Consider the following 23,264-nt stretch of genomic DNA (forward strand, 5'->3'; position numbering starts at 1 on the left):
CTCTTTGCAGAGAGCACCTGCAGCAATCTGAGATGTTGGATTCAGAGCAAAAATCCATAAAAGCAACAAATGAGAGAATTAAAAAAAAAAAAAAAAAAAAAAAAAAGCACTGGCAAAAGGCACAGAGACAGAAAAGCTCACGGGCTTCACACAAACTCACAGAAACCCCAGTTGTCCACTGACAAGGGAGGGTGATGTTCCAGGTTGTACTAAAAATCTTAAATAAGTTAAAAAATAAATACCATGACCAAGGGAAACTCACATGTATATGCACATGTGCACATACATACGTACACACACACAGACTGGGTTTTGCAAGGACCTTCCGCAGGGATCAGTCTCTCACAGTCTCATTTCTTTAGTTTTCCCATGGGTGGGTCACTGCGCAGGGATAAACACAGCAGGGGAGTCCTGGCGACGGGGCATCCTCCCAGGGAAACCAGCAGTGCCTCTGTGGAGCAGATTGGTTTCGGGTTGAGCACCGGCTGCGGAGCCAAGGGAAACAGCACAGCAGCCAACTGGCACCCGGCCGGCGCGAGCACGGCCCGGGAGACACTTCCCCTCGCAGCACTGCCAACACCCCGGGGCTCAGCCGGCCGGCAGACCCTCGCCATCACCTCTGTCAGCTCCAAACCCGTCTGTATGCTCACATCCATCACATTCCTGCGCAAATCTAATGAGAGACCCTAGATTTTAACGTGAAAACACACAGCTCTGCCCCTGCGTCCCTCTGTCCGCCCTGCTCCAGAGAGCACAAAGGGACACGTTGGCAGCAGGAGTGACTGTCACTCCTCAGCAAGAGGGGCCAGAGCTGTAAACCTTTACATGAGACCGGCAGCATGGATACATTCAAACAAACAAACAAACAAATCCGAAAATAACTTAATGTTAAAAAAAAAAAAAATAAATACTGGTAACAGTGACCACTTGCATACATTCTGACATAGAATTAAAAATAGAATAATAATAATAATAATAATTAATAAATAAATAAATAATTTAGGAGGTTTAATCCTATGCAAGTCTGCTTGGGAAACCCCAGGAACGTTTAGCTGCCATGGACTGTCCAGGCAGATGCAATCCTTGAAACATAGATCAGCTGGACAGGTTTGAGAGCCCTGTGCAACCCTCAGGGTCATCTCCTGTCCCATGGTGAGTGGATGCTGCTGATCCTGGTGTGGTGCTTCCATTGTCCAACCCCAGCCACGATGTGTGTTTGGTATTTACACCAGTTGCACAAAGCCCCTCCTCTTTTCCTTCTTAATTTTGGATCTTCTGGCTCGCTGCTTCCTCGCTACAGCTGCATGTGGGTGTTACGGGGTGCCAAGGGGCAGGAGGCTGCTCCTGAAACATTGGTAAAGCTGGGATCTGAGCTCCCATCACTGCCTTTGGATCTTCCCCAGGAGCAGAAGGACAGGGTATTTCAGCATCAGACTGGGAAAGACTCTTTGGGGAAGAATTGTAAGGTTTTCAGCCCTTTAGAGAGGGAGCTCACTGCAGAAGGTGGCCAAGGGGCCACTGTCAGGGCCAGCACAGGAGGGAAGGCAGTGGCACCTCACTGCAAGAACACCCTGTCTTTGATCCCTCAACCACAGCCCTGGAGCATTTGCTCAGCCCTACAAGGAATGCTTCTCTCTCTGTCCTAGAAAGTGTCATCCCAGGAGACAGATATGTCCCTACCAAACCACCAACTACACCAGTGCCCACCTCTGCCTCAGCCATCCTCATCCTAACATTACCTACAGAGAGCAAGGCTGGGGATCGGGGTCTGGGAAAAGGGGGGACTTTGGGTGTTGAAGGCACAGGACAAGGGGAACCAGCAGTAGGAAGGATACGGGGAAAGAGACTCCTGGCATAAAACTTCCCCTCGTACCACCCAGGTGGAATTCCAGCCCTCACTGCTGTACTTTTCAACAGGTAACAGGTTTATAGGCTTGCTGAGGCGATCATCCATCTCCACCACAACACCTCGTGGCACTTGGCTTTCTTCCACTTGCTGCTGTGGCCCTTTTCCTGCTGCCAGCAGCACTGGGGGGCTGTAGGTAACTCTTTAGTTGGGGGAGGGTTGCATTCCTTTCTACCCCCTCTCCTCCTCCTGCAGATGGTGGCTCCACTCAGCCCTTTTCTGTGACATTTAAACAACACACCTCCTTGACTCATTAAGCCCAAACTCGTTAATAATCAGGCAGGATGGAAGGGGAGGGGATGGAAAAATGGAGGGTGGGAAGTCCAAATTAGCGTCTCTAAGCACCCAGGTGTTGTAAGAGAAATAAACTCCTCAGCACCAGCTCAGCCTGTGCTGGGAGAAGCCTTTGTTACCCGGCAAAACACAGTAATTGCGCAGGCAGCTGGGCTGGCAGGGAGACAAAACCCCAGGGCCCAGGGAGGCCGGGCAGGCAGGGCCCTCCTGCCACTGCCTGCGGCTCCCTGGAAAAACAGGCAATTAGTGGGGGGCCCTTCCTGTCCCCTTGCACTGCTCTGGCCTCCCGGTGACAAACTGGGCCACCAGTAAACCCTGCTGCAGCCTGGCACCAGCACTACTGTGCTGCTGGTCCTGCCTCAGGGCAGCCTGAAGGGCTCAAGGAGAAATGGTTTCCTGAAATCCTGCTTAAAACTACTGCGTGTTTCAGGAAAGGGATTTGGGGTCCCCTGGCTCATGCAGTGCCCTTTTAACCCTGTGTGCTCTCACTGTACCCCACAACCAGGCTGTCTCCACACCTCCCTACGGTTCCACTCCAAGGGCAACGCTCCCTTTAGAAAAACCTGAACCCAAACTGCACGAGGTTTCCTCCAAGAAGGGAACCACGTGGCCCCTGTCTCCCATGCCACTGCCTGACCCTCGGAGTGCAGCATGACAGCAGCTCCCCTCTGCCTTGTACCCCACCAGCCCCCTGTCTGCTTCAGACCTCAGCAGGCTGCTTGCAAGCAAGTCAGCACTGGGGGATAAAACAACCCTGCAAAACGTGTGGTTATTTAGTAGGAAAGGGCAGGAGAAAGAGCAAACAGCCCTTTTTTTCCCTGGAAATTACGTCAGGAGGGATTTCTAGCCTTCTATTTATAGCAGGGCCTGGCTGAGTGGCAATAAATAAATATTTTCTTATGGAAAAGGCCTGCTACAGAATGGGCAGCTACTCTGGAGGAGAGACTCAAAGGACCTGATATTTGCCTTGGTGGGGACAGGTCACCCCCCGATCTCGGAAGCTTTCCAGTAAAACTCCTCCCTAACTGGGTCTCTTCCTCCAACAGAAGTTAATTTGTTGGTTCCTGGAGCTGAGTTCTTTCCTTTGGAAAAGCTGGTAGTGCTTTGGAGAGTGGTAGCGATGGAGAGACGGGAGCATCAGGGAGGATGGAGCAGGTCTGTCGTGACAGACCCTCTGTAAAGCACCGACCCTTCTTCCAGCCCTGGCACAGGGAGCTGGGACTGATCCACCCACTCCATGGCAGAACAAAGGGGCTGCATCAGGCGCTCCAGGGCTCTTAACTCTGAACCGGGGAAGGGGGACCCGGCACTGCCACCACATCAGTATCGGGGATGATTGCTATCGATGGCCAGGTAGGTGGGAAGGAAGCGGAGAATGCCAGGAATCTGGAGGTGCCGCCGGCACACGGTGTCAGCCACCAGCGGCACTCCCTAACGACGCAGGCTGTCGGAGCTGGCTCCTGAGTCATAGCTCCTGCTCCTGCTGCGGCTGCTCCTGGGGCCCGAACTCCGGCTGCGGCTCCTGCCCTCGGCGCTGCTGCTGCTCCAGCTTCGGCTCCGGCTCGTCCGGTAGCTGGAGTAGCTCCGGCTTCGGCTCGGGGAGCGGCTGAAGCTGCTGTACCAGGAGGAATAGCTGCTGGCACTGCTGGAGGAGGAGGGGCTGGGACGGTAGTAGGGGATGGGGCGTTTGCGGGCACTGTGGGGACAGAGAGACACGGGTTACCAGCAACACAAGGACAGATTTACTGCCAAAATCCCCAAAGAGCACTGTTTGCTCTGCACAACACTCCCAGAAATATGAATGTGTTTGCTTAAAAGAAAAAGAAGGAAAAGATCAGGTAGCTGATGGGCCTTGGGATTCAAACCACCCACACCTACAGCCCTGGGGAACATCCCAAACATGAAATCTGAGGCAGGGCTCTGCTTGATGTTGTCCCAAAGAGCCCTCAGCATGAACGCTGGAGTCAATGTTTGTCTTTCTACAGTGTGGGACATCTACCACAGGGAAGGATGAAATAAAAACCTGTGAGGAGATGCTCCTAGCACCTGAGTCCCTGCTCTGACTGCATCCTTTTTCCTTCAGCTGTTGTAAATGAGACACACACACCCCCCCTCCAGTCCTCCCTCTGCCTCTAGCTAGAAATCCCCAAGCTCTGGGAGGGGTGGAAGGGCCTGTTGATCAGGCTCAGGGAAACCTGAGAAACCTCCTCTGGCAAGGGCTGGGACCCAAGGACAGCCCACATCCCCCTGGGAAGCGCCAGCTGAGCCCGTGTGCGAAGGATGGGGCGGCATCCCCTTACCTTGTGATGCGCCGAGCTTCGAGGTGGCTGGGAGAGTCCCTCCGGCGCTTCCTCAGGGGGGAGTAGGAGCGGCGCCGACGCTGCCGGTCACGCTCCCGGTGCGACTCCTTCTCACTGGAGCTGTACTTGTGCTCTCGCTCACGGTCCCTGGGGAAGGCACAGGTTGTGAACTGTCACTGCTGGGGGACAGTTTTGTGGGTGGATTTGGGATGTGGAGGCAATGACCCATTGAGTGGAGGGCACTCATGTCCAAAAGGGACCACTCTAAGTGTTCTGGTGGCATCAGCCCTGAGCTCTCATGTAGCTGGACAGAGAGACACTCATCTGGCTGGACAGATGGACACCACTGATTGTGTCTGGGGGTTCCAGCAGTGTCTTACAGTGGCTCTGCACTGCCAAGCTAAGGTGGCTTACAGGGACCCGTGTCTGTGGGTGTGCTCTGTATTTAGCTCTGTAAAATTGCTCTTGTTGGCCATGCTGCCGGAGCTGGCACTCACAGCCCTGCCAGCAGGAACAGCCCTGCCAGAAGGCCCCACGTGAGCCGAGGGCCCCAGCCCCGAATCCCTGCAGGGCTCCTCACGCCTCGCCAGAAGGAGTGCCGGTGTTGCTATGGTTTTCTCTTTTGTTAAATTCCCGTACACGTCAGTACAGGCCCTTCTGTGGAGCGTGGCTGACTTCATACACCCCGCTCAGTGCCATCTGCAAAGCAACACGTTACAGGTCAAGAGCCTGCCTGATCCTTCCATGCAAAAAACGTTCTCCTCAGTAGCACAGGGATTGTCACAGCTTGCAAGAATCAACCTTGGGAATGTATGATTTTAAGGGTGCAAAATGTTCACAGCAGCAGTGATGATACCAGAAGAACCTGCCCAAAGGCATCTCTAGGACTGAGCTGGAGATGTGTGTTTTCTAAGGAGTGTGGAGGGAACAGAGAGTGCCTGGACCGTGTTTCCCTCTGCAGGCCTGTGAGTGCCAGCCCAAGGGTACTTGGCATCTGCCCCGGCGACAGGGGCACTTCCCAGGGCCTGACAATCTTTGGCAGAACCGTGACTCTGAAAAGCAGAATGTCATTCCCTGCTGCAGTCAGACCCCCCTCTGACATGAGCTCTTCTCCTGGGTGGCCAGACCCAGACAGAGCCTCATGCTCTGCCCACCATTCACACCAGCATGACAGAGAGGGGCACTTCCTGGGTTTTCCCATGAGGCATCTCCCACTGGGATGAGGCCGTGGCACACACCACTGAGCAGAGCAGCCATCTGTGCACTCCTGGTTGCACAGCTGTCCCCTGCAAGGGCTTGGAGCTGAGGGACAGCCACTTCACCTGCCACATGCTCTGACTGTGACCATGATGCTTCAAAGCAAAGGATAAAACAGGTCTCCTCCCCAGCAACCCACCCCAAAAGTGCTTTGTGTGAAATCCTCCTGAATCAATACCAGACAGTCCTTGGCTCCAGAAAATCCATTTTTTCTACAGCTCATCTCTGGGCTCTTCCCTCTGCAACAGCACCCCAGGGGCAATAAATGGTGAGAAATCTCCAGTGGACTGAGGGCCAATATACTGCCATATACCTTCCTGCATGACCCTCTGCTCCCTTTCACCACAGTGCTGAGGACCAGAGCACCCAGTGAGGAAGCTGAGGGAGCAGTCTGGGGCTGGGAAGAACCTGGAGGTATGCTGGAGTCCAGCCAAGTGATGGAGGCAGTGGGAAAGCTTGAGGCAGCAGATATCACATGAGAGCTGTACCTGCTACGGCTGTAGCGGGAATAACTGGGGCTCCGACGAGGCCTTGAACTCCTACTCCCAGGACTTTTTTTGCAGGATTTGGAGGAATAGCTGGGGGAACGTGAGGAAGACCTGGAGATAGGAAAGAAAGAGTTAAAGAGGCTGAAGGCTGAGGCTGTACGAGACTACTCCAAACCTGGGTGAGGGGGAAGAGGTGTCCCATATTTCACGGGCTCGGCTCAGCTCTGTGAGCCAGATCCAAGCCTTGAGGATCCCCAGGCACCCCCCCAAACTCTCACACCTCCCCCTGTAAGGAGCCTGCCAGCCAACAAGGGTTAGACATTGCCCAGGGTCACAGAGACAGCCATTTCAGCTGGCCTTACCTCTTTCCCGAGGAGCAGGACCTGCTTCGGGAGTACCTGGGAGAGGCCTTGCGGTGTGAGGAGCGGGAGCGGCTGGAGCCGGGGGAGGATCTGCCCGTGCTGGTGTAGGACGCGCTGCGGGAGCACGGCCTGAGCGGGGAGCTGTGGGTTGGGGATGGGGGCAAGTTTCGCTTCTTCTCCTCCGAAGAACTGAGACACAAGGACAGGCACCCTCTGTGAACAGATGTTTGGACACTCCTTGAAGCTGTGGCTGAACTGGGACTGGTCCCTGGCTGAGGGGAGCACCATGCTCCAGCAAACAAATACTCCCATCCTCCCATTCCCCAGCTGGGGGTAAAAAAGACCTCTTGGCTCCCCAGGCTGCTGTTGCGGGAAACCCCATGTGTGTGGGTCAGAGTCCAAGAGCTCACCCTCCGGGCTGTGCCAGGGAAGGGCTGTGGAAGAGGTCTCAGGTGGCACAAGGAGCTGCTCATCTGCCCCGTGCCAAACACACCAGAGGCATCTGGCTGGCAGAGCCTGGGTCAGGCCAGCGAGCAGTGCAGGTTCTGGGCAGGGAGTGAGGTGAGAAGTGCTAGAGTGAGGGAAAGGCAGAGCATGGCAGGGCAGGGGGCTCTGCTCCAGCCTGGCTGTGGAGCAGCATGAGTGGACACTGAGCAGGCATGTCCTGTTGCCTTTGGACAGCGCTGCGTGGATTCCTCCTCTTCCAGGCACAGAAGTGCCCAGGGAATTAACTGGGGTCAAGAGCCCAGCAGCCAGGCAGCCTCCCAGCAGCCAGGGCCAGCTGCAATCCCAGCTCCACCCATGTGAAGGCAGAGTTATCCCACTGGAGTCACAATGTGATAAGTACATACAGCCCTAAAATTTTACCCTCTGACTGAAAAACAAAGCTTGTTCTTCCTAGCACCCATTCCCCTGGCTCCCACTCCCAGATCATATCCTGGCTCTAACTTCCAGCCTTTAGGACCCAAGGGCCTGAGCTGGAAGAGTTCCCTAACACCACTGCCTGAGCACAGCCTTGAGTACCAGCCACCAAGTTTCAGTGTCCTCACCCCCAACATCCCCTGGCAAATCTCCAGGAATGGGAGGCAATGTTGGAGGCCAGCAGCTACTCCTCTCTCCTGAGGATGACCTGTGGCACTGGGTGGTGGTTTGACTCCTGCCCAAGCCTGGATGCCAAGCACTGTGGCCCCAGTGCTGCTGCTGTGATATCCTGCAGCCAGCGAGGTACTTGCCCCTCCCTGTGCTCTCCACTAGCAGAAGATGCTATCTTTTCACCCTGGACCAGTCCTGGATGAGCTGGGAAGGGGGCAGGTTGGGTTTGCTTCATTGGACAGGTGAAAGAACAGCCCATAATGGTTTTAGTGAAAACAAATCCTGCTTCCCTTCCCCTCAGTAGGCAGAGGGGAAGAAGTAGCGCATCAACCCCCAGATGCCCCTTTCAGATTGTTCCCAGAAAGGCCAGTGAAACTTTTCTTTGATGTGCCATGCCCAGCTGAGCAGGAATGTGCTCTGGACACAGCCTGACCCAGGCCTAAACTCTGTGTTAACCACACTAAAGCCAGAAGCACCCGTGCAAGCAAAGCCCAGGGATGTTATGGCTGGATTTTATCTTCCTCCTCAGGCTACAGTACTGGTCCTTGCTGGGTTCTGGACTCCAGACTGGCAAGACCGTGGGTGTGATTGGTATCTGCCTGCCTCCAGACCACAGACACCTCCCTGCCGGCTCACCACAGCAGCTGGCGAGCGGGCGGGAGATACAGAGCAACAACGCACCAGGTATTTGGCTGCCAGCAGCAGCTACCGGTAATCACTGACCTGCGGTCTTGTCCCTGGGCATCTGGAGACAGATTTTCCAAAGCTGTTCCCTTGGTCTGGGAAAAACAACTGGTGAAGGAATTTCCTGAATCAGAGCTGTTATCGCTGTTGGCCAGTTTGGGCTTCCCGGACGAGAAGGCATGGCCAAAGCCATCATGGACTAGACTTCTTTTCTCCTGGCTGTCCTTTGACCTGGATGAGCTCGTTTGAGTGGAGGGAGGGGAGGAAGTATCGTTTCCTGAGTCATATTCATGATACTCTCCGTTCTGGCGGGTTAGGTTGCCAGGCGGGCTGTCTGTTTTGGTAAAGAGGTCAGCAGAAGACCCTGACTGAGAGATCTGAAAGCAAAAAAGCCATTTGGCATTGTTTGAATGATTTTTTTTGGGGGGGGGGGGGTGGTTTTTTGGTTTAACTTGCCTTTTTTTTTTTTCTTAAATAAACCCAGAAATTTTACCATCATGATGCACTGAAACAAAAAGAAAGGAAAGAAAAGAAACAAAGAAAGAAAGAAAGAAAAAGAAGAAAGGAGAAGAAAACAAAAGCACATATCCCTAAAAGAAATCCACAGTAAGAAGAAACTTCTTTTCCCCCTGCTATGATAATGGGAAGATTTAGAGATCATGCAAAGAGTATCAGCATGCGATTCATGTTAAACAAAAAAGTTCAACAAAGTAAGCGGGCAACCAAAGAATCAAAATAACTAACTAACTAAATAAAAAAAATATAACAGAGGACAAAGCCCTTATTTAACCTTAAAGAGGAGAGAAAAAAAAGGGGGGTATATACATTCAAAATCTACATAATCCTTGCAAAGAAAAAAGAAATAAAATCTTAAATGAGTGAATTTTTTAAGCTTCCTTAATAAAGCGGCTGAACGAATGTCACCAAAATAAGCAACAAAAAGCCAAATCAAATCAAATTAAGGGCTTCTGCACAAAGTAAAAACTGGCAAATAAACGAGCTTATCACTTTGAAATAAAAAAGGGGAAAAAAAAAGAAAAAAAAAAGAAAAAAGAGGGTGAGGGGAAAAAAAAGAAAAATCCCTTTGGAAATAAAAGGTAGACAGATACTTGTTTGTGTGCTTTTTTTACCCCCTGAAGAAGATATAGCTAATGCGCTCAAGTGACCTCTAATAAATTCCCTGGTGTCTTGCGGATAGCATCCACTTACCCATCAAGAACTCCTCCTTTAGTAGGTAAGGTGTAAGAAAAAAGGAAGAGCGGGCAACATAAGTCCATCATTAGAGTCTCAAATTACATGAAAAAAACATAAACCCTCTCTTCAATCCACACTGCCAACTGTTTGCTGCCTCCTCTACACAAATGTCACGACTGCTTTTTGTCTGCTCGCTTGTCTCCCTTATTATTAATTTTTGTTTCCTTCTGCTTTAAATTAGTCTGCCCGGCCTGTTCCTGGAAGCTGATGGCTTGTGATGAAAAGTCGCAGCTTGCACTAAATCCCCTTGGGTTTTATGGCAGTGGCAAAGGGAAATCAAGTGAGGGAAGAAGGAAAAAAAAATAATGGAGGAGAACCCTGCTTCTGGCCAGTCTCTGCGTGGGGGTCCAGCCATACCCTGGCTGGGTTTTGGTGGATTGCTGAACAGAACAGGGCCAGCAAGGACCTCAAACTCACATAGGGTTCCCTGGGGAAGGCTGTTTTCTGGAACCCTGAGCATCACCAAGGGGATTTACATCATTTCAGTATTTTATAGTTCAGTTTTAACTCCACTAGCATTTACCTAAGCTGGTCCAGGGATGTACCAGCACTGGGAGTGGGGCTATGTTAGTGCTAACACCTGCCCTTGCAGTGGGGTGACAGGGCCAAACACAGACCCGGCACATCTGCGTTCTCATGTGGCCTCCTCCTCTTTCACTCAGCAGCTCTGCTCTCCTCATTCCCACCCATGAGGTTTGGTCCAGGGTCCTTAGAGTATGGACGCACAGGTTTGGTGCTCCCCGCTCTTGATAGTCCTCCAATATGTTCCCAGCAAGCTGTGCTCCCTCAAACACCTCATGTCACACTCTGGGCACACAATACCCCCCTCTATGCCCTGCTGTCCACACTGGGGACCTGGGTCATGCCCTCACAATCTGAGGTGTTCTGAGCCAAGAAAAGCAGAGGAGACCTGGATCAGCTATCACACAGCAGGGACAGAGCCAGTCCCTTTGGAGAGGTTAGCCTTGGACCCCCTGGCTTTCTCACCCTCAGAAGGGCTGCAGACACTCAGCTTATGTCATGTTTTACATGGAGCTCCTTCATCCCATCAGATGGTGCCTGCACATCCACCCTCCTGCCCATGTCCCTGGGAAGAGCTGCCCTCAGCCTACTCCAAGAGGTGCTAACTGGGGCAAGGACAGCTGACTCAGACACAGGTGCTGAACCAGAGCAGAGCTACCAACACACACAGCAGGTCTCAGCATGGCCAGTGGAATGGTGGCTTCCCACAACAACCTCATGCTCTGAAAACATGTGGAGCTGGAAGATCTCCAAGTACTTCCTGTGTTGCCAGGGAGAGACATTACTACTTCTGGGATAAGAGACAAAAATTAGTTCATCCCAGCAAATCCCTACTGGAGCTGGGGACTCCCCCATTCCACACTAACTTCTAAGTTATGCTCAGTCCTAAATCAGGCATCAGGAACCCCAGTAGCACACATGGGAAATGAAGTGATTCTTCTTCACTAGCCAGCTTGCACTTCAATGCAGAAACATCTCCCAAGTGTTCCCAACCAAGAAGAGACACACATTACAAGTCCTCATTTCAGCATCTGGTGCTGCTTCTTGCTTCTTTCTCAGCTCTAGCACTTCTCTATCAGTCCTTACAGCTCCAGCAGAAATTGGAATGTCAAAGGAGCATAGGAAAGCCAGGTACCCAGCTCTGCTTTTCACCAACTCTTTCTGAAACCCTAATCTCACATCCAGAGCCTAAAGAGATCTGGACCACTGCACTCTCCCCAGGCACACCCCAGAAGATACAGAACTGTTCTTTCAAACGTGGCAAACGTTTTTTTAAAAGATGGGTTATGGTTTGTGTTAGAGCAAACCCTAACCCAGAGATAAGCAGCTTTTTCATCACCTTCCATTTACAGGCATAAGACCACCATGTGAGGTACTCCCCAGATGCAGCAGTAGGAAAAGCCTGGAGCGGGCACAGGGCTGCTCCAAGGGACACTGACCCCAGCATCACATGTGCAAACACCTTCCTTCTGTTCCCTCCCAAAAGGCCATTATTTCAGCCAAGAAATACAGCAGTTTCTTGGCATTTCTAAAATAGATTTTCAGACTGACTCTGGGACCTGGGATCCTTGGTTGAAGTCTACCTTCAAAAGCAGCAACTGCTGTCAGCACATCACAAAATCTGTCAGATGACTGGGGGCATCAACAAGCTTCTCCATAGCTCAACATCTGTGGCAGCAACACTCCAGGAAGAGGCAACATGAGGATATGAGTGAAATATGCAGTTCTTACACATATCCACGTATCACACATCCATATCCCACACGTAGTCTGTGTGACAGCTGGAGGGCCTGGATGGGGCAGGGGAGGCACTGGGGGGACACAGCAGCCTCCCAGCCTCACCACCTTGGGGTACCAGGCTGTAGCCAGTAGCTTTCTGCGGGCTCTAAAGGGGATGCTGTCCTGCAGCAAGAGCCAGGACAAGTCTCAGGTGCTCAGCTTGCCTGCCTGCTCAGACCAGTTCCCCACAGTCCCCATCTGATGACCTCAGCTTTGCTTCTGTCCCATTTTACCGCTTCTGAAAGTCATGCCTGCCACCCAGGATGGAGACAGAACGCTACATCTGAAAACACCGCACAAAGCTCAGTTGAATCACACTGTTCTGTGTTATTCTGAATTCTAATGGCTTTTTATTTTTCTAGGGTGTCTTAGAAGATTCTGCTCTTTCACAAATCTAATTCTCTCTATGTGAACATTTGGATTTTCACTCCCCCTCTCTAATAAGTAATTAAGTAATCTCATGAACTTTGCTTCCTCCAGCTTTCAGCAGGGAACCTACCACTGCCCTCAAGGGAACCCAAGATATGTATTTATTGGATTTTTCTGTTTCAAATCATGATTTAATCAAGATGAAGGGGGAGAGAAATGAGGCCTTCACTCTTATTCCAGACTGTAATTTTGAGTGCAGTCCCAGACCAAGAGACAGCAAGATCTAATAGGTTACAAAAATACAATCACTGCTCATCTTCCAATTAAACTGAACAACTCCATTTACTGTGCCACAGACAGGCCCAGGGTGAGAGATGACTACACATTTTCTCAGCCCTACAGGGACTGAGACCCGTCAGTGCCCAGCGTGGCACAGCCTCACTTAAAGCTGGAGGATTTCTTACTTGGGCTTTTTTTCCTCTTTGTTTTGCAACTCACTTCAAAGCAGAGTTAATTTCTTTTGCAGAGGAGCATAATGTCTCCCTTGTTCTCCTTTTCTGGGCATTGTATTAATGAAAGGAATAAAACAACTTGTGTCCATGACCCTGGTGAGCCCTGCTCTCAGCCAGGGCCGGGCAGACATCTGCCAGGAGCCGCCGGCACAGGGAGCAGCACCTGCTGAGGGGCTGCTCGGGGGGGGGATTGAGGCTCTGGGCTGGGCCTGGGATACCTCCACCTGCCAGGGCAGGGGGCTGGGGGAGGCTTTCACCTGGGGAAATGGGCTCATCTCTGCTGATAACCTACCCCAGCTAAAAAGCCAACTTCTTACTGAGCTTAAAAAAGTAGAAATACTGTAGGAATTCAATATAACCCTTTTCTGCAGGATTATGAATCTATGACTTGAATATTGAGTGGGAAAATACCCTTTTATTTTTGGCTAGATGGAGAGTTCAGGGTGAGGCTTTCTCTACCACAGGGGCTAAGCTGAGTCCCAGAGCATGGAGGCAATGACAGGACTGTCCCTGCATGCTCTAAACTTGGGTTATTTGGGCTGGATGGCAACACTGCTGAGAGCCTGGCTCACCAATCCACTGCTGGGGGTAAACTCCAGAAAATGCCAGGCAAAAGTTTGTTCCTTTTCAAGGACCTTTTTCTGCCTGCTGGGGTGCAGCCAATGTTGTGTGACACAGGCCAGGGTGTCCCCACTTCACCTTGGGCCAGGTTGGCACTTGTCTGGAGCAAAGGTTTTCCTTCTCCCACCTTTTTTTGGTACCTGATGCATGCTCACCCCTTCAATGGCTACAGGCATCTGTCCTTCCTCCCAGCTGCTGGTCCAGCAGTGAGCTGTGGATTTGCCAGACAATAATGAGGGGTAACCTCAGTCCCTCGGCTGAGAGTGGAGAACAGGACAAGAAAAAAAAGAGAACAACTTCCACATTTATGGAAGCTTTTACCTTTCTCCTCTTTGAGGGCCCTGTTTATTGTCAAAAACATGCTGCCTAACATTCAAAAGAATAGCTTTTCCTATGTAAACCAAAACCCAGGCTAGAAAACAGAGAGCAGCAGCAAGCCAACATGCAGGTCTGACATAAGGTTTCCTGAGCCCTCCAGCACAGGTTATCCCACTCCCTGCCCAGCATTTCCCTTCTACTTGCCTGCAGACATGAGCACAAAGACAAACAGCATCATTTGGACCAGCCGTACCCCACTGAGCCTCACTGGAAATCTGGCTCAAGCCTGTGTTAATTTGTGGCATCACAAATGAGTTACAATGGAAGTAAAGGAGCTGGCAAGGAAAGTGTATGCATTTGTGCAGTTATCTTCATCAGGAACAACAAAGGCAATTAGATCCATGCCCTGCAGGTATTTATATTGCACTGCTAGCTGACAGCACAGTGGCACATCCTACATCTGTGTCAGTGTGGGATGAAGTGTCTGCAGCAGGTTAGGGGCATTCTGTACAGAAATAAATGCTGCACATTCCCCACAGCTCCTCTGCATGCTGAGGCACAGACCCACAATCCTGTGCTCAGTAGGTGGCTACTGCAGCTGCAGGGGATTAAAGGAAAAAGAGAGGGAGAAGCTTGGAAATTCACTGCCAAAAGGAGAAGTAGCAGGGAACTTTGGGGTGTTTCTGGATGTGTACATGCATGTGTGTGTGCATCAACTTATGCATAAAGGGGGAAAGAAGCTGCAAGATAGGTGCATGGGCAGGGCATTATTTTGTGTGCTTTGTCCCTCATCAATTCAAGTAGACCTAGGTAGAAACTGTGCCTGTTTTGTTACAAAGGAAGACAAACGGTGCAGGGGGAATGCAGAATTTAGAACCAAGCACATCAAATTTTCAGAAGAAAAACAATTGTTCAAAAAGCAAACCCTGCGCTTTGGAAGTGCTGTAGCAGTACCTCATGGGAGTTTGTGTATTGTCTCTCTGGGTCTTTTCTGTATGTTGAGATCCTCCCTGGACAATCCCTTTCCTTTGGAGATATGACACTGCATCTCCCTGGGTAAGGGTTTGGAAGCCCAGGCCAAATGGAAGGCTAGGAAATGGGACAAACCAACCCTCATAGAGGACTGAAACATGGCATTTTTGAATACCACTTCTGGCTTTTTTTTTTTCCCCCACAAAATCCTTTATTTTCCAGTAATTTATTTTTGATATGTGATCAGCATTTTCTGCGAGAGCACAGTTTCACTCAAGAACGCATCCAGGCTGCTCTCAAAGTGGAGCCTGACAGAACTAAGCTTATTAATAGAGCAACCATTTAACTCACAAAGAGGAGAGGCATCAAAGGGTTGCGTATAGTCATTAATAAATGAGACTTAAGGTCTCCATTTTTCCCTTGCCAGTTTTGAGTACATGATATTTAATGATCTTATTCAGAAAAATTTCAGGGGCAGCTCTTAACTTGTTCAGTTTAAACAACTGCTTAAATATGCTCTTGAATGCTGTCCCGGGAGACTGTATTTCTTTTGGGGACAGAAGGAGAAGAGTGGCTTGCATCAGTGATGATGTCTTTTAGTCACTGAAATATTTGCCTGTGTTATTCACCCTCACTAGAAAGAATACAGGAGGGTCCTGATGACTTTTACTTTGCATCCACTCCCTGCATCTGGAACTGTCAAGCTCTGATTTTTCCTGCCCTGCAGCTTGTGTGCTCATTTACCTCAAGTGAAAATAGGGGAAAGGGGAGTGCAGCATGCTTGAGTTTAGCTCATTTTAAAGCTTTTAAAATTTTAAATTAGAGTTTACTCTTTCTCAGGAAACAGAACAGCTGGCAGTTGGCCTCACAGGACTCAGGGAGCCTGGCTTCAGAGAGAGTAAACCTAGTACTAATTAAAAACCAGGCTTAGGCTCAAAAGCATTTATGTAAAATACGCAGTTTGAACCAAACAACACCCTGGTGACACGATGCAGTCTTTGGCTGGTTCGTTGTTGGGAGGAGCTCTTAAACTCATTCCTACCTTCTCAAGCTGACAGAGGGCAACACCCCCAACTCGTGGCATACCTTGTTTTTCTGCACACACACATCAACGTGTGGTGTGCGGGTTCTGCTCTCCACGCTGCCTTATAAGGCTTTCCCAGCAGTGACTCACATGGCCCCACACGCTCAGGAGCCTCTATAACGAGAGCAAATAGGCACGTCTATAATGCTGAGAGACAGCTTGTGCCTGTCTGTGCCCACGTACAATCCCTCTGTATTTTGATGGGCACGCTGTCTGTGTGGGTAGAGTCTCTCCTCCTGCTGGCACTATTTCTCTCATATCTGATGTAGCTCCTGCGTGTGGCTGAGCTATTTCCAACTGATGACTGGGCCTGAAGGAGGAAAACACTTCGGGGCTTGGAGGACTCTGTACTCAGAACACCTCTAGCATTACACATCCACACATGTGAGTACAAGATTCTCCACTACCTCCAGTCCTATGTAGCAATTTAATCTCTCCAGAATGCCTATCTGATGCTAACAGCACAGTCAAAGAGCATCACACCTCTGCTTTGCTGCTGCCAGGAACAAATGGGAAACGTGTCACGGAAAAGGAAGACTGATATCAATCTGTAGCTAATATTTCCCTCCACCTCTTGCTCCCTCAATTCTTGTATTATATCATCTCTTTCCATATATATGGAAAAACATCCCAAGGCACTGATTCTGATTTTACCCTCAGCTGCACATGCAGTTCCCATTAGCATCAATGAGGGCTACTCATAAGGTCTGAATTTGGCCCCTGGGCTTGTCAGTCCAGAGCAACAGTGATCCTAGAAGGATCCTGATAGTCAGAAAACATCCCCTGCCAATAATCAGCAACTCATTAAATGTAAATGTTCCTTTTATATATGTTTGATACCCTCTATTACCCTGAAGGACTAAACTTTTGGATGTGAAGACCAGTGAATTAAGTCCACATCCAGTTGAGCAAAGACTGCATAACAAACACTTTCCTGTAAAATATCCTTGCTGGAGGCCACCTTTTTTTTTTTTTTCCTTGTTAAATGTCCTTAATTCATTATTCATAGGCTAAAGCCCTTGTAAGTTTTTCCCCTCTCCAGCCCCACCCTTGGTGTGAAAGTGCTGAAGGAAGGAATGACTCTACATACATTGGAGAACAGCACCATGAATTAATAATACAGTTTAACCAAGTTTGTCTAACATCACTATAATTGAGTTATAAAAATTTCATATCAGAGTTCTTGCCCAGATTTCTCTGGCTAGTTCAAGCAAAGAAAGACAGTGTATAATACTTACTACTTCCTTAGGAGACAGGAAGCTGTAGAGTGGGAGGGTTTGGCTGGCTTTTTGACTGGCCTGAACCTCTGCAGAGGAGCTTCTCTTTGCAGTGATCTTTGAATGGTGCCGGGAGTGTCTTCGCCGTATTTTACGCCCTTCCTCCCGAGACCTGGCTCTGTGCCTCCAGAAGACATGAAGAACCAAAATGTTATTCCTTAGTATTGCAGTAGTGCCCGTTACCAGCTCCATACAAACCCTTGGCAGCTCTGTGCCAGGACACTGTGTGGGGGAAAATGTCTCCCACGTGACTGCTCTGTGGAGTCATAATGGGAAGAAAGGGGTGTTTTGCTTTTCTGTCTTAAAAGAAAAATAATAATTTTGCATCCAGGCTTTGGACCTTAACTTCAGAGTTTAGCTCCAGCTCATGATTTTATGGTGGCTCAAGGCAAGCTATACCTTCATGCAGCCTAGAATGTTCCTATGGTGATACACCTCCAAGACACACTCTGCTCTTGAGTGAGCACCCCTCCAATTACTGATTGCATTCCTCCCCCCACTGATCATCAGCTTTTCATAAGAAAATTCACAGCACTTAGAGGGAGTGAAGTGGGAGAGTGGGGGTGGGTTCTTCAAGTGCTTTCAGAGAACATGAAACATGAACTCATGATGTGTTTAAACCACTTGCTGTTGCAGTGATGCCGGGTCTAACACCAGCATCCACTTAGTGGGCCCCAGGTCCTGTCATCCACAGGACAGAGATTTTAATCAGGTCAAAGACAGTGGCTATAGATTGCCATGGGTAAATATATTTCCATTTCTAAGACCATGTTTAATGGTTTCCTGGAACATCAGCAGGACAGAGCCCTTAGGCTGGGGAAGGGACACTAGACTGGAATCAGCTGTCATGGGCTGATCATCAGCCATGGGGATTAGAAGTGACTGTCAGACCAAAAAGCTGCAGCCACTGCTCCTCGAGGCAAAACCCTCCTGTGGCCAAGACCACAAGCAGCTCAGCCCCCAGCATGTGACACTGCTGTTACCAGAATGGGACGTGGCTCTGCACAGAGAGCCTGTGGCTCAGGCCGACCATGGCAGTCGTGTCCTTGAGCCCACAGGGAAGCGTTGAGGACACTGAGCTCAGGGAGCGGTGCCGTTACCTGCTCCGGCAGCTGGGGGAGTGGGAGTCGGAGCTCTCCGAGCGGGAATGGCAGCGGCGATGGCGATGAGATTTCCGGGTGCGCCCACGAGAGCTTTGAGGAGCAGAAAGGAAAACCCGCATTAGGCCAACAGATGGGGGGGGATGCAAGAGCCAGCAGCTGGAGGCTGAAGTCAATAACATTCCAACCAGAACAGAGATCTGAGTTTTAAACCAGAGACTGGTGTGTGAAACACTGTACAGAACATCAAGGCATGAAATTCTCTGTTCTTTCATTGCTACACCGACATTAAGGCCTGCCATCTTCCCAAGGTCTATGCTAGCATTTTACACACAAGCTGTTAGGTTGGCTCTGTAGCCTGCTGGGGAAAGATTTGTGGACAAGCCTGCAGGAGTGCAGCAGCCAGCACCAACCCTTTCTGCTTTCAAGACTTTAAAGAACTATGTGCTTGCCTTTCATCCTGCAAAGTACCCTAAAACAGCCAGGCAACAGCCCAAGACCTTCCCATTGCTGAGCCTTGCAGGGAGCACCATCCCTCCGGGCAACCCACCACAAACCTCCAACCCTCTCCGTAGTGCTGGCTCCTTGTTAAAGAGCAATGCAGAAGGACAAGCTCCAAGTGAAACAGTACACTCGGTAACAGCCCAGCCTTCCCCACCCTCTCCAGGTGGGAGCATCTGGCCAGTCCCGGGGCAGCTCTCATGGCTGCTACACAAAGTACAGCTTCCCTAACTGCAGCCTGCCCTGTGCATGGCTCCTGCTGGAGGGGCAGGACTATTCACCTGGCTTCTGCCAAGGGCCCAGTCACTGCTGCTTCCTTTTGTGACAGGGCCTGAGAACAGTCCCCAGCAAACCATGCACAGGGACACAGGTCCAGTGCCCTGCTGTGCTTCCCTTTGCACCATCCAGGGTGTTTCTCATGGATTGCCTGGCCCTGTCACTGAAGGGCTGTGGTTCTTGCCTGCACCAACAGCTGAAGTCCTGCATGCAGAGAGCAGGGTGACATCGGTGACAGGCTACCTGCCACCTTCTGTGCCCATTCCCTCTCACCAGTGCCCACCACAGCAGTTATTTTAGACCTGGCAGCACATCCATCTGCTCAGGCCGGCATGGCTGTGCCAGCAGGCAAAGCTAATGGTGGGTTAGCTGGTGGGAACAGCCTGGCTTCGTGGCCACACCATACAGTCACTGACAGCATGAATATGGCCTGCTTGGACAGCATTTAGCAACCTGCCGGTATAAAAACTCAGCAAATAATTACTTGAGAACAGCACCTCCTTTAAGATTAAAGGACAACCTCCAAGAGCAATTCCTTCAACTCCACTTGGCTGTTTCCTTTGATGCTTTTCACACCCTGTATTTTTAAAACCTCCACATTTTGGGATCCGCCTTCCTTATTACCATACAGCTGAAATCAGCAACACTGAACATCTCTCCCTCATATGGTGGATCTGTGTGAAAATCCCCGTGTTTGCTCTTGACTCTCTGCACCAGTCCCTCCACTGTGTTTTCCCTCCCTTCAGGAGGAAAAACTGGTCCTGTGTGATTTAGATAACTGGTTGCTTGATGCGAAGACAAGCCAAAGCAACATGATTATGCAAAAATCCTGATCTGAGATGGCTCATGGGATCCATCTGATCCACGCCTGGGAGCAATAAGGTTTGCAGAAATCGGGAGTGGCTCAGCTCTGATTTGTGAGCAGAAAATGAGGCTGAAACGCCTCGTCTGGTTTATCCCTAAAGAGCAGTTCCAGCAGCTCTCATTCCCTGAGGTCAGGGCACAGCAGCAGGACCTGGATCTTTGCTTTAACCACACTGGTAGGGTACTGCTACGTAAGGCTGGGGAGATGCCTGCTTTTACAGATAACTTAGGAATCCTCCCTTTTACCACTGTGATTTTTAAGTGCAGGGCAGCCCAGTTTGAGGAAAAAAAGGGTGTCTGTGCCACTGAACACACAGAAATCGTAGAAGAAAGGAGACAGGCTTTCTGCATGCAATAGAAATGGCCTGCTCAGGTAGAGTATCCCAAGTGCCAGCAAAGCCAGTCAGGGGATCAGTTCCCAAGGTGCAGCCTCAGAACTGTTTCCTTGCTCTGAAAGCAGGTGAGAAGCCAGAAGCCGCAAATGCCAGGAGAAGACAAAGAAGGAAGTTAAAAACAGAGGCAGCTTACAGCCCTTCCTTCCAGCCCTGAGGAACCCCATTTTATACCATACCCCTTGGTTATCTGCCCCATAGGACTGTGCTCTGCTAACACTCCAGGGCTGATGGGAACCTCAACACCAGATTTTTGCAACCTCTATCACCTTCAAACAAATCCTTTCTCTTCCCTAGGCTCCATTCAAATATTTGGCTGTACTTTATATCAGGAGTAGCCTCTACTGTGACCTCCAAGAGCAGCAAACCAGGAGGAGCCAAGGCCCTTCCCAGTAAGACTGTGCCAGCCTGCCCCTTCAGCAGATTGGAGTCCATCCTCTCATGCTGCTCCCACCAGAAAAGCCGGAGTCTCTGCTCCAGACTGGATGAACAAGACCCTTCACATCCTTGCGAGACACAGAGAAAGTACTGAATGAGGGATCAGAAAAGAAAGGGAAAGGAAAGATCTCCGGCCTCTACAAACCCTTTTTCATTCCAGCAAGACCAGAATTGCTGGTTTTAGCTACAAAATAATCCTGAGAGTCACTTAGGGCTGTGCAGCAGGTGTTAGCTCCAGGGGCCCCACCACATCAAGCGCTTCCTAGCCCCACACTGTGCAGGCAGGGCAGGGAACTCCATGAATCACTACTTACTGTTTTTTGTGTTTTCTTTCTTCCTTTCTCTTACTTTTGGGGCTTGAAGAACTAAATAAGAAATGGCTAATTAATTCGGAGATTTCTGTTCCGATAAAAAGCTGCACAATCACACATCAATGTTACAGCCAGATTGCCCAAGAGCATGCAGTAAAAATGAAAGGGTTTCATGATTCTGCCACAGCACAGGGGGTCCGAGTGCCTGCTGACAAATCTGCCTCGTGGGCTTGGCCAAAACCCTTAAAGGGATCAGCCAACTTGATGACTTTGCCTTTTTTACACAGAAAAGATGAAAACTTCTTGTTTCTGTACACAGAATCAGGAGAGTTCTTCCAGTACACACCTGGGAAGCCACTGACTCTGAATGTTTCAAAGATGGTCACTGTTTGCAAATGAAACCATAAGAGAAATGAAGGTTCAGGTGCAGGATGGATGAGGTTGCCAGAGGTAACACCAAGAGGTTACACCAGTTATGTACTTGATTGTACAGGCTAGGCTGGGGACCCAATTCCTGTGAGGTCTGAGGAACACATAAGGTTGAATAAGGAGAGGGTAGCCCCAGACCCAAAGGAATGGGGGAAGCCAAGGGGATTCCACAAGGAGACACAGAAGAAGTGTCTTTTGGCCCCACTCAGTGAACATCAACCTTAAAGAGACCATTAAACTCGTATTTCTAAGGGAACACCCACACTTGCTCAACTCTTACCTGTGCCTTCTCTTCTTTGAAGATAACCTGCAAGACACAAATATGTACATTGAATACAACACCTCACAAAGTTGTAAATTTGAATTAGAGACAATGTATTTAGGCCCAGACTGAGCACTGAGAGAGGACCTCATGCACCAGCTGGGTAGAATGGCCCCAGCTCTCCTTTAGCAGCTGAGAAATGGTGTGGTAGAAGTGACTAGCACACTCTGCAAGTAATTGAGAATGTGATCCTCAGGTTAACAAGTCTTCAGAGAGATCAAATACATCCCCTGCCTCTGGTGGGTCCCTTTTCTCTGCTACTGCCTCACATTTGTGCACATTGAGGTGGCCAGTGTGAGTCCTTTCCCTGGTTTTCTGTGTGAAGGACCACATAGCAGTCAAAGGAAAAATCCTTCCTGTGTGACTCCAGAGCAGCCTCACAGCCAAACCACTATCGTTACTCTGTCTTGACTCCCGAAGCATCCCTGGGATGACACAGGAGACACTTTTCTCATATAGAGCACCCTGAGAGCATGGGGGACACTTCCATGCAGCAAGGCCTGGCACCAGCACACAGCACAGCCCACTGTCTCATCTCACCTTGGAGCACAACATCCTGCCTGAAGTCCTGCCTAAAGGGGCTGTGAGATTGCCTCTGGCAAAGTCAGTCAGGATCCATAGTTGAAGTGCTACCAGGTGTCTGGAAACAACCTCCATTGGTCACTAATCCTGAATGGTTTATCATACTGCCTTTTGGGACCAGCTACAGCTTATTCTTGGCTTGCAGGGACATAAAGGGGTACTAAGGGTTCAAAGCCAAAGAATCTCTGACCAAGGACTTCCATCATGAGATGGCATTTGCAAAAGAGCATAAGAATCCCTCCTTGGGAAGAAACTATTTTAAAGAAATTCCTATATCCTTGTCTCTCCTCCTCTTTAAGAGTGAAGCTCAGCTTTTCACCCTGTTTTCCATTTTTGGTAGTTCTCTCTTTGGTTCAATATATTATAAATACATGAACTTTCCAAGGAAGATGGTATCCACTGTTCTCTTCAAATATTGGTTTAACAGCTGAGAGAAAACAGTGAAATATTTGCAATTTTAAAATTTAATCATACTCTGAATTAAAAATGGGCTTCAGAAGGGGAAGGTGGAGGTAGTCACCAGAGCTAGGAGAGGAGACTGAGATGTGAATGCGGGGAGCTTGTCTGAGCCTTTTCCTGGTCCTGGCACTTTCTGCAGGCTGGGAAAGAAGGGATGGGGACCAGTGCAAACCCTGAGCACCGATCCCGTTGGTATTCCAGAGGATGGGAGCCACATGAATAGACAGCAAGGACAGCAGGCTGATGCTCCTCAGACCTCTTGTGGATTTGGTTTTGTCTGTCTCTGTGCCCCCACACCCCAACAGCACATGTTTATCTGTTTGCTCTGGGTGGGCACCCCATTCTGTGCCCAGAGTTCACCTCCAGGTGGCCATTGCTGACAGCCAGAGCCTCACACCTCTCTGCCCAAGGCAGCTGTGCCTTCCACCCCTTCTCCAAACCCCCCAGCAGCTGCTGCCAGCTGAATTACGTTTTCAAGGGAAAAATACCTGTTTCTTTT

The 23,264-nt window shown here is 49.9% G+C and overlaps 1 protein-coding gene across 1 annotated transcript in view; it reads right to left on the reverse strand.

The window, feature by feature from the left end:
• Positions 1 to 22: 22 nt before the first annotated feature.
• LOC108505373 (serine/arginine repetitive matrix protein 4-like) overlaps positions 23 to 23,264 on the reverse strand; it is a 46,705-nt gene continuing 23,463 nt past the window's right edge. The window contains exons 4-11 of the mRNA XM_017831315.1: positions 21,683 to 21,709; positions 18,192 to 18,284; positions 17,053 to 17,215; positions 8,423 to 8,760; positions 6,608 to 6,820; positions 6,246 to 6,356; positions 4,501 to 4,647; positions 23 to 3,896 (exon numbers count right to left, since the gene is read on the reverse strand). Of these exons, the coding sequence (XP_017686804.1) occupies positions 3,632 to 3,896; positions 4,501 to 4,647; positions 6,246 to 6,356; positions 6,608 to 6,820; positions 8,423 to 8,760; positions 17,053 to 17,215; positions 18,192 to 18,284; positions 21,683 to 21,709 (1,357 nt within the window). The 3' untranslated portion in view covers positions 23 to 3,631. The remainder of the gene's footprint in view (positions 3,897 to 4,500; positions 4,648 to 6,245; positions 6,357 to 6,607; positions 6,821 to 8,422; positions 8,761 to 17,052; positions 17,216 to 18,191; positions 18,285 to 21,682; positions 21,710 to 23,264) is intronic.

Source organism: Lepidothrix coronata, unplaced genomic scaffold (genome assembly GCF_001604755.1).
Source record: "Lepidothrix coronata isolate B3197 unplaced genomic scaffold, Lepidothrix_coronata-1.0 Scaffold189, whole genome shotgun sequence".
NCBI lineage: Eukaryota > Metazoa > Chordata > Aves > Passeriformes > Pipridae > Lepidothrix > Lepidothrix coronata.